General features: G+C 39.4%; 4 protein-coding genes across 6 annotated transcripts in view; all 4 read left to right on the top strand.

The window, feature by feature from the left end:
• LOC104724564 (small G protein signaling modulator 1-like) overlaps window positions 1-3459 on the top strand; it is a 4623-nt gene extending 1164 nt beyond the window's left edge. Inside the window, exons 2-6 of one of the 3 annotated variants that reach the window (XM_010443072.2) lie at window positions 68-243; window positions 876-1011; window positions 1134-1183; window positions 1571-1624; window positions 1828-3459. In XM_010443072.2, coding sequence (XP_010441374.1) covers window positions 68-243; window positions 876-1011; window positions 1134-1183; window positions 1571-1624; window positions 1828-3337 — 1926 coding nt within the window. In that variant the 3' untranslated portion in view covers window positions 3338-3459. Of the gene's footprint in view, window positions 1-15; window positions 244-875; window positions 1012-1133; window positions 1184-1570; window positions 1625-1827 lie in introns of all 3 variants that reach the window. The other 2 variants (XM_010443071.2, XM_010443073.2) reach the window with 2 other exon arrangements.
• Window positions 3626-7384, top strand: LOC104724566. The gene is made up of 14 exons (XM_010443074.2): window positions 3626-4220; window positions 4310-4429; window positions 4642-4711; window positions 5058-5171; window positions 5322-5405; window positions 5535-5585; window positions 5760-5789; window positions 5911-5973; window positions 6064-6129; window positions 6236-6364; window positions 6496-6531; window positions 6608-6727; window positions 6836-7027; window positions 7138-7384. The coding sequence occupies exons 1-14, from the start codon at window positions 3718-3720 to the stop codon at window positions 7246-7248; spliced, it is 1689 nt and encodes a 562-aa protein (XP_010441376.1). The 5' UTR covers window positions 3626-3717; the 3' UTR covers window positions 7249-7384.
• On the top strand, window positions 7527-8681 carry LOC104728470. The gene is made up of 5 exons (XM_010447444.1): window positions 7527-7723; window positions 7808-8023; window positions 8132-8211; window positions 8345-8420; window positions 8514-8681. Exons 1-5 carry the CDS (start codon window positions 7589-7591, stop codon window positions 8679-8681), a joined length of 675 nt encoding a protein of 224 aa, XP_010445746.1. The 5' UTR covers window positions 7527-7588.
• On the top strand, window positions 9150-10829 carry LOC104724567 (UPF0160 protein MYG1, mitochondrial-like; the record flags this gene model as incomplete). The annotated part of the gene is given in 6 exon segments (XM_010443075.2): window positions 9150-9576; window positions 9737-9883; window positions 9987-10085; window positions 10233-10424; window positions 10551-10670; window positions 10758-10829. Coding segments are annotated over 6 exon segments (891 nt in total), but the record flags the coding sequence as incomplete, so codon positions are not given.

Genomic DNA, 10859 nt, shown 5'->3' on the forward strand with positions numbered 1-10859 from the left:
GAGCACAATCCCTAGTTTGGGGATGATGTTTCCGCGACTACGATTGACGAAGGTCTTCTTCTCCCTGGTCCTCGCCGGGAAATGGATCGTCTTTGCCGACGGTAGCAGCGGTGGCGGCGCGAGAAACGGCTACTCCGGCGGATTATGGTCGTCGGCTATTGCTCCTTCGAATGTTGGTTTAGCTGTCGCAGTCACCGTCATGGCCGGTCTGGCCGTGACTCTCACCGTCGTCTACTCTCGTAGGTATATGTATATATATACCTTAAAGATCTGATTATGTTCTAATCAAATTGTTAACTACTAGTTGCTTAGTTAAGTAGTCATTTGGTACCCAGAGATTTGATCGGTTTCTTTGTTAACCTCACCAAATTTTTTGCTGATTTACATTCCTGGAAGCTTCTTCCAACTGTTAGAACATTGAGACTAGATCCCCATGCCTTTAGTTTCGAAGAATGCTCTGTTAGTTAGTTATCTGTGGTTGAGCTCTTGGTCCAATGTTAGCTGATTCGTATTTCCACTATAATGTCTCCTGGCCATATTCTATATTCATAGACTCTGATGCGTGTAATGATTTTGATTTTTGAGGCTAATGTTTACTTTGAGGTTGTTTGTTGGGTTTTCTTTTGTATGATATGCTCTCTTTGTCAGTAACGAACAAGCAGATCGATTTTCTAGGAAGGTCCTCAGGGGGAAGTCTGAAACTTCCAAGCTTTATTCGTGTTTCCTCTCTTGCAATTTTATCAGACACACAAGCTTTTGATTGCTGAACATGTTCCTGGCCATATTCTACATTCGTAGACTCTGTCTTATTTGTTTCAAGAAAGCTTTTTGTTACTACTTAAGTTGCTCATTTCCTGATCATTTCACTTCTTCAGAGGAAGCATTGGATCACCTTGGTCACTGAGGAGAAGAAAGCATGTTCTTCAACCTGAACAGTGGAATGCTTTCTTCACAGAGGAAGGGCGACTCAGTGATGGAGGTGTCAAATTTCTGAAGAAAGTTCGTAGTGGGGTATGTTGCTAAACAAGAATTATGCACTAATGAGTATTGAGGCATTGATAACCTTTTGAAACTCTTATTTTAACCAAATTTTCCCATTATGCCTTGATATATTCATTTTTTTTTTGTTTCAGGGTGTACATCCAAGCATCAGACCAGAGGTTTGGCCGTTTCTCCTTGGAGTGTAAGAATCAGCATCTTTGTCACTGTTCCTTGTTTTATATATACTTTTGTCTTTTGTGGCCACTGTGAGGATTTTTCTGTTCGGCCTTATGTTCATCATACGCATGCATGTTCTAAACGTTTGAAGTGTAGATTTTTCTTTGGGGTTGGCTATTGATGTTATTTAGGTTTAAGGTTGAATAAATAGTGCAACAGTAAAGCATACGTCTAGGAGATGGGGCCTTTATGTTTTCCTTCCAAGACTGATTTATAAGATTAGTCCTAGTTATGCCAAACTCGCAAGCCGTTCTACATTCCATTTACTTTTATAATGATCCTGTGTAAGCTATTAGTACTCACTCTTTATTATCCCGACACATTGTAACCTTTTTCTTCTTACCTCTCACAGGTATGACCTAAACAGCACCAAGGAAGAAAGAGATTCTATTCGACAGCTGAAACAGTACGTTCGCTTTTTACTTATTAGAGTTTTATGTCTTCTCAACTTTCCACCAATATTACGTTTCCCATATTTCTCTTTTCTCTTAGGTGGCCGCTGGTAATGTTTTGATAAAACTAGGACTATAAGTAGTAGTTTGGAACTCCTATCACTTAGATTTCGAGTCAGTTCATAAGTAACTTTGTATATATCTGGTAATTATGCAGGACGGAATATGAAAACCTGCGGAGACAGTGTCGCGAGATTCATGAACGCAATGAAAATGGCTGCGACTCAGAGCAGACAGCTCAGAACAGTAATACTGGAGACAGTCAAGTTCTTGATTCCCATGATATTGAGGAAGTCGATAGTTCCACAAGATCCGTCACCGTAGAGGAATCAGAGAAGGTAAATTCCGAATCCATTGGGCAGGATGAGAACTGTGAAAAGAGTGATGTCACCATTGAAGATGCTGCTGCTAATGACTCAGACTCAACCAACCCTGAAGAAACCGAGACTTCACCTCTTCTAGCTAACGAAGAAGCAGAAAGCCACAATACTGTTAACCATGAAGAAGACAATTTGTCTCCATCATCAAAGCCAAAATCACAGGCTGCAGACGAGGATTTCATCACAACTAATGACTCAGACTCAACCAACCCTGAAGACACCGAGACTTCACCTCTTCTAGCTAACGAAGAAGCAGAAAGCCACAATACTGTTAACCATGAAGAAGACAATTTGTCTCCATCATCAAAGCCAAAATCACAGGCTGCAGACGAGGATTTCATCACAACTAATGACTCAGACTCAACCAACCCTGAAGACACCGAGACTTCACCTCTTCTAGCTAACGAAGAAGCAGAAAACAACAATACTGTTAACCAAGAGAAAGACAATTCGTCTCCATCATCAAAGCCAAAATCACAGGCTGCAGACGAGGATTTCATCACAACATGGCAGAGAATTATCCGCCTGGATGCCGTGAGAGCAAATGACGAATGGGTGCCCTACTCACCGTCTCAAGCTGCTGTTTCTGAGACAAAAGCCCGGGGTATAGCCATACAGGTTGGTCTCAATGACTACGACCACTTGGAACCCTGCCGGATATTCCATGCAGCCCGCCTGGTCGGGATCTTAGAAGCCTACGCAGTCTACGATCCAGAAATCGGTTACTGTCAAGGAATGAGCGACTTACTATCTCCTTTAATCGCAGTGATGGAAGATGACGTCTTAGCATTCTGGTGCTTTGTCGGGTTCATGAGTAAAGCACGTCATAATTTCCGGCTGGACGAGGTTGGCATCAGGCGACAACTCTCAATGGTATCGAAAATCATCAAATTCAAAGACATTCACTTGTACCGACACTTGGAGAACCTTGAAGCAGAAGACTGTTTCTTTGTATACCGTATGGTGGTTGTTCTTTTCAGAAGAGAACTAACATTTGAGCAGACGCTGTGTCTCTGGGAAGTAATGTGGGCAGATCAAGCTGCGATACGAACTGGGATTGCGAAGGCTACATGGGGGAGAATCCGGTTACGAGCACCGCCTACAGAAGATTTGTTGCTTTATGCGATAGCTGCGAGTGTATTGCAGAGGAGAAAGACGATCATAGAGAAATACAGTGGGATGGATGAGATAATGAAGGAATGTAACAGCATGGCTGGTCATCTTGATGTTTGGAAACTTCTAGACGATGCTCATGACTTAGTCGTCAATCTTCACGACAAGATCTAAGAATTATATATCTCACCCGTGTTCCGTCTCTTTTACTTGTTTGTTGCCCTCTTTGTTATTGTTACATAAAATGTAATAAAAACAACATTGTCCAAAAACGCTTGAAAATGTCTTCTTCATTATTTGCTAAATCAAAATGTACAATAGAAATATTGTAAGCCATAGGGATGGAACCTGCTGCGGTGAAAAGAAGGATTTGACTTTATTTGGTCTTAGGAGCCTCTGGTTAAGCTAGAGGTATTTACCGTAACAAACAATTCTTCGTTTTCTTTTTTCCATTTTCCAAAATATCGGATCTCTTCTTCTTCTTCCTCCGCTTGAGACTTAGATTTATTTTGTGATCAGTCTCGTACTGCAACCTCTGTTAATCATCTTCTCTTATGGCGGATACTGTTGAAGAGCCTCAATTGCAAAATGGAACGGCACCAAGTGAGTCAGAAACCGAACAAAATCCGACTCCGGAACCACAACTCCAAACTGAGCCCAAACTTGCCGGAAAAATTCCGGAAATAGAAACGGATGCGACGGTGGAGGTGACCGATGCGACGCCGGAGGAAGTACAATCTGAGGTAAAGCCGGAAGGAGTACAATCTGAGGTAACCGATGCGAAGCCGGAGGAAGTACAATCTGAGGTAAAGCCGGAGGAAGTACAATCTGTGATAACCGATGCGAAACCGGAGTTAACCGATGTGGATCTGTCTCCGGGAGGATCCGAGGAGATCCCGATCCGGTCGAAGGAGGTTGATAAGGAGTCTTCTTCTTCTTCTTCTGTTCTGAAGAAAGAAGATGAGGGGAACAAGACCTTTACCATGAGAGAGTTGCTTAGCGAATTGAAAAGCGAGGAAGGAGATGGCACTCCTCACAGTTCCGTTTCTCCCTTTAGGTTTCTTCTCTCTCTTTCTCTTTAATTTTCAGCTGATTTGAGCTGATTTGGTTAACTTTGTTTGTGCTTTGTCTTGTGATTTTGTTCAGTCGAGAAAGTGCTTCTCAACCAGCTGAGAACAATCCTGCAATGGATCTGATTAACAGGATCCAAGTTAACGACGAAGAGGGCCGATCTCGCCAGCGTGTTCTTGCATTTGCTGCCCGCAAGTATGTTTACACTTTCCATCTCCTGATTAAGTTTAGACAAGAATTGCAATCATGGAAGTTTTTGCTTTGTTTCAAAGTTAGTTGGTTGACCACTGAGTTAGATTATAGATACAGAGATTTAGTAAAATAGTTTCATTGTTGCGCATTGGAAAGCTTGATATTTTATGTTTGTGCTGTTTTGGGAGCTGAAGTTATAAGCTGCAACTTTGTAGGTATGCTAGTGCAATAGAGAGAAATCCAGATGATCATGATGCATTATACAACTGGGCGCTTATTCTCCAGGTTTGGTTTCTTTTTGTTTAGAGTAGTATTTAACAGTTCTCTCTTTCAGTCCCTCTTGATCTCTTATTCTCTCTTATATGTGATTGGCTTTCGTTGGACATATTCATATGGAAGTAATTAAAGAGCTGAATTAGATTTGTTCTAGAATTTGCTTGCAAGTGTTGAAGGAAACAATCGAGAGATAGCTGAAACATACATTTAAAATTCATAAACACTGGGCATGAGATATAAGTATTGTCTGTAAGAGCTTAGAAGTGTCAGTCTTTGGGGAGACCAGAACTTCTTTCGTTCATATGCTATTACTGGGAATGATACTGAATTCATTACTTGTCATATATCTCCACAGGAAAGTGCTGATAATGTCAGCCCAGATTCTGTTTCACCTTCTAAAGATGATTTGCTTGAGGAAGCTTGTAAGAAGTACGATGAGGCAACCCGCCTCTGCCCGACGCTTTATGATGTATGTGTGAATAGGACACTAGATCTGTTTCTGGTTGATGTAACTGCAAAGTCAATATAATAACTTTCACAATCATAACCAAGATAGTTGTTATCTTCCGTGCATAAATGGCTTCAACTTTTATGTATGACGTGTTTGCATCTTTGACAGGCTTACTACAACTGGGCTATTGCAATCTCTGATAGGGCAAAGATGCGTGGTCGCACAAAGGAGGCTGAAGAATTATGGGAACAGGTAAGTAATATTGCATATGATATCAGGACTGACATGACCTTATCCTGCTAATTGTGAAACCTATATATACTGTAGTTTGATCTCAACTTCTAATACTAAAGAAGTGTTTGTTTGGCATTCTGTTTCCAGGCAACTAATAATTATGAAAAAGCTGTCCAGCTAAATTGGAACAGTTCCCAGGTATTGTCCTTCATCCACTTCATCTGATGTACAAACTTCATATACCGTCTTGTTTAAACCAAACCTTTGTCAACTATGTTATGTCCTTTTTAAGCATGTGTCATCAATTGGCTAGTTCAATATTTTTCGTCTTTTGATTATCTGAGATATGATTTAAACTATCAATTTCTGCAGGCCTTAAACAACTGGGGACTGGCGCTGCAGGTAATTGAGTGACATTTGCTTATCTCCATGAATTGCTGTGATTTATAAAGATGTGCCTATTTCAGAACAAAAAAAAATATGATGCTAAGAAATTAGGAATATTCCCTGGGTTTTTCATTAGGAACTCAGTCAAATTGTTCCAGCTAGGGAGAAGGAAAAGGTTGTTCGAACTGCCATTAGCAAGGTGCTTATTCGAATTTTGAACTAATGTTAACTTTGGACTGATATGCATGATTGATTTCTTATTCTCCATTACACTTGTTTTACCATACAGTTTCGGGCAGCAATCAGGTTGCAATTTGATTTCCATCGAGCCATATACAACCTTGGAACTGTTCTTGTAAGTTCTGCTTGAATTTTTTTTTGACAAAACTCTTACACGCAGCCGCAGGTTATGATTTGATTTCAATCCAGTTAATTGACCGCTCCTTATAACACATTTACAGTATGGATTAGCAGAAGACACACTTAGAACTGGGGGTTCGGGAAACGGCAAAGACATGCCTCCTGGTGAGTTATACAGCCAATCTGCCATCTACATTGCTGCAGCTCATTCGTTGAAGCCAAGTTACTCAGTAAGCTTATCTTCATTTTGTGCTGGAATCAAAGATGAATGAGTCATATTTCTTTAACATAAGATTTAGTGCCAGACTTAGATTCATCTCTTCAACTTCTTTGGGTTAGGCTGATTCTTTTACTGGTCCAGGTTTACAGCAGCGCTTTGAGGCTTGTTCGCTCCATGGTACATTCCTACTTCCACACAAAATCAAGTTGATATTTTATTTGTGGAAATGACCAAAAGTAATTTATTTTGGCAGCTACCTCTACCACATTTAAAAGTTGGATATCTAACCGCACCACCCGTGGGCAACTCACTTGCTCCTCACAGTGATTGGCAACGCACGGAGTTTGAACTCAATCACGAGAGGCTTCTACAGGTACACTCTCAGTTTGCGTATCCGTAGAACTATCTACCGAGAGGCGCAAGATGGTGAATAGTGTTTCAATAGAGATTCAAAGTCGTTACATAACCCGGTGTCGTGTAGGTACTGAAACCTGAACCAAGAGAAATGGGACGAAACCTGTCAGGAAAATCAGAAACAATGAGCACAAACGTGGAGAAGAAGACGGTAAAAGTGAATATAACAGAGATTGTGTCAGTGACCCCTTGTGCTGATCTTACTCTACCTCCTGGTGCTGGTCTCTGCATTGATACCATTCATGGCCCAGTCTTCTTGGTAAGCCTCCAAAATCCTGTTTTTGGTTTAGGAACTATTGGAACCGGGTATCATTTGGATTGTTAGTTGTTCTGTGGTGAACCAAATGAAACAATTGAATTGGAAAACAGGTCGCAGATTCATGGGAGTCATTAGATGGATGGCTGGATGCGATTCGTTTGGTTTACACAATTTACGCGAGAGGGAAGAGTGATGTTTTAGCCGGTATTATCACCGGTTAACAAAACCTCAAACCTTTTTTCTTAATTATTTTTGCTATTTCATTGTTAGTCTTGTGATGTATGATCTTAGTGAAATATTTTTGTTGCAAAGAATTCTCATTTTCAAACATAATTTTTCTTTTTCTCTTTTTTGAAATTACAATGGGATTAATGTTTTTTTTTTTTTTTTTCTTTCTGTGTGTCTCAAAATTCCCAATAAAAAATTCGATGGTATAAATGTTGAGCCCATAAGTGTGTTGTAGGCTTTAACGGCCCATTAAAACTCCGCCTCTTCACTCTCTCTCTCGTAAATCGCTGTCACTTTCCGAAGGATCCACCGAGCTCGAAAAGCTCAAAAACAATGGCGTCTCTGTCGTGTCTCTCGATTTGCGGACTTTCATCCTCCGCCTCTCCCTACACCAAGCCTCGGCTACTTTCTTCTTCGTCTCCGTCGCCGCGCCCTACTCTAGCCTATCCCTTACAAAACCCTAACAAGGTGATCGATCAAAGCCACCAAATCTCCTCCTAGAATAATTCCTCGAGATATCTCAAATAACTTGTTCCTTTCTTTACTTGTCAGCTATGTAGGAAGGTAATTTGCAAAGCGGAGTTTTCACAGGACGCACCACTAGTAACCGCCATTGGTGCTTGTATCCTCAGTTCATTTGTTTTTCCAGTGGCGAAACGAGTCAACGATGAGGAGGAAGAAGAAGAAGAGAACTCAGCGATTGTTTCAACTGATTTGAGATTAGCTGCTATGGGAATCATCAGCTTCATCCCTTACTTCAATTGGCTGGTTTGTTTTCATTTCTCTAAAAATTCCTATGTATAAAAAAGAAATCTCTCCTAGAATCAAAACTCTAAACAAATTCGAATTTTCTTTTTGATGAAATGGAGAGAGTAGAGTTGGGTCTTTGCTTGGCTTGACACTGGGAAATCTCGTTATGCTGTATATGCTCTTGTTTATCTTCTTCCTTACTTGAGGTAATCATCTCTTTGTTACACATTTTGTTATGCTTATGATACATTTTGTTACATTGTTCACATCTTTGAAGAATCCAAATTGTTTCGTGTTTATGTGACTTTGGTCATCTGGTTGTATCCAAATGTTTTGCAGTTCGAATCTGTCTATTTCTCCAGAAGATAGCTGGTTACCAATTACAAGCATTGTCTTGGGCATTATTCATGTTCAGGTTCTGATTATTCTTCTGTCTTTAATCAAGCTCCTTGATTGCTACAACATACTTAGGTGTTTTTAATCTTGTTTGTTTTTTTTGGGTGGGTAGCTTGAAGCTAGCATTGCAAATGGTGATATTGAGACACTTCGATTCTTCAGAAACACATCTGAAGACTTTTCATCTAAGAAAAGAATCCATTTTGAGAAACATTCCAAGGTAACTTTACTGTCTTTATTACAAAGAGAAAGTCTTTCAAATCCTACAATGTANACGTAAAAAAGAATAAAATCTTGGCAATTTAACACATTTAATCGTGATTTCCGAGATCTTATTGTGCAACTGAAAATAAAATCTTATCTAAGTACGAGTCATATTAAAAAAAATTCACCAAACATGTTCAAAAATTAAAATAAAAAGAAACAACAAACATAACCATTTTTCATACCTAAAATTACAAAATTAACAATATAAAACTTACAAAATAGATATTTTTTTCAAGTCATTATATTTAGCATATGATTTTATTGCATAATGTTTTATCCAAAAATATTTTTAAAAATAATCATATAAATTATATTTTATTCTAAAATTATAATATAAATAAAAAGAATTTCAACCCGTGTTTTAGCACGGGTCCTCATCTAGTTAGCTTTGTTAATTTAATATTCCTCTATATTCGAGTTTTTAATTTGATAAAGACGAAAACAAAATCAATTTTTTTTTCCACATTTGAATTTTTTATACACCAACGTAATTAACCTTTATTTGAATTTGATGACTTTGCAAATTAAATGCAAATTAAAAAAAAAAAAAAAACAAAACAAACATCAGCGGCCCATGGGCCTATTCTATTAAGCGTCGTATAAAAAGGTGGAAGAGGCCCATTTGACATTGTATCAGATTTCGTGAGATGTTTCCGGTAACGAAAGGTTTAATCAGAAACTTGTCCTTGTTCCAACTTCGTCTTCCTCCTCTCGTAGCAGCAATGGCTCCTTCAAGCGTCGTTAGGGTTTACTCCACTGCTACCTCCCCTTCTCCTTCAGAGCTTTCCGTCAAGAAAGTTGGTACTCATAATGGAAGCTTTCACTGCGACGAAGCTCTCGGCTGCTTCATGATTCGCCTCGTCGATAAATTCTCCGGCGCCGATATCGTCCGTTCTCGTGAACCTAAGGTAACAATCACAAAAACAATCCTCAGACTGTTTAAGAAATTAGTCGTTGATTAGTTGCTAGAAATTGCCTTCTTCAGATTTTGGAATTAGGGTTTTTTTTTTATGGTCATTTGTGAGGTGGTGGTGGATAAGATTCTCGTTTGTTGTATGTTACATGTAGATATTGGCAGAACTTGATGCAGTGCTTGATGTTGGAGGTGTTTATGATCCGGAGCATGACCGTTATGATCATCACCAGAAAGGTTTTGAAGAAGTGTTTGGGCATGGCTTCAACACTAAGCTCAGTAGTGCTGGTCTTGTTTACAAGGTTATAAACAACCTACAGTACACCATGGTGTTTGCTTGCTGTAATTCTCACTAAGATTTCAATTTTTAAGTTCTTACTGTTGTTGTTGTTGGTTATACTTCAGCATTTTGGTAAGGAGATCATAGCTAAGGAGCTTAATGTTGATCAAGACCACCCTGATGTTCTTCGGTTGTTTTTAGCTGTCTACAAGAGCTTCATGGAGGTGATTGCATATTTTCCATTTTTAACTGAAAAATTTAGTTTCCTTTTATCATTGTTGGCTTGCTCTAAGTGCCATTATTTGGTTATTCTTCATATGGATATCAATTCTTGTTTGTTTTGATGACTTTATGTTGCTTAATATTAACAGGCAATTGATGCTGTGGACAACGGAATAAATCGGTATGATACAGACCAGCCTCCAAGATATGTGAACAACACACATCTCTCCCCAAGGGTTGGGAGATTAAATCTGGATTGGATTGACCCTGACCAGTCACAAGAGAAGGAGAATGAAGCTTTCCAGCGTGCAATGGCTCTAGCTGGAAAAGAGTTCCTCGAAGTAAGTTCTCTTTTATATAACACTATATGTGCTTGCTTTCTATGTCCACTGCAATGGTAGTTTCCTAGAGACATAACATGTTTCATAAACAAAACTTACGATAGCTTCTTTTACATTGTGTTGTAGAGTGTCCAGTTTCATGCAAGATCATGGTTACCGGCTCGATCAATTGTGATTCAGTGCCTTGAAGAAAGATTCAAGACAGACCCCAGTGGTGAGATCATGATATTGAATAAATTCTGCCCTGTAAGTGTTTCAATACCTCCATTCCGCTTATCGATGCCAGTACTATTTGGAGTCTTAAGATTATAACTCTGGTTCTCTTGTGAGCAGTGGAAGCTTCATTTGTTCGAGCTTGAGCAAGAAATGAAGATTGAGCCTCTCATCAAATACGTCATCTACCAGGTACACCAACCTTCTAAGATAGCATCTGTC

The sequence above is a fragment of the Camelina sativa genome, chromosome 11 (assembly GCF_000633955.1).
Source record: "Camelina sativa cultivar DH55 chromosome 11, Cs, whole genome shotgun sequence".
Lineage (NCBI taxonomy): Eukaryota > Viridiplantae > Streptophyta > Magnoliopsida > Brassicales > Brassicaceae > Camelina > Camelina sativa.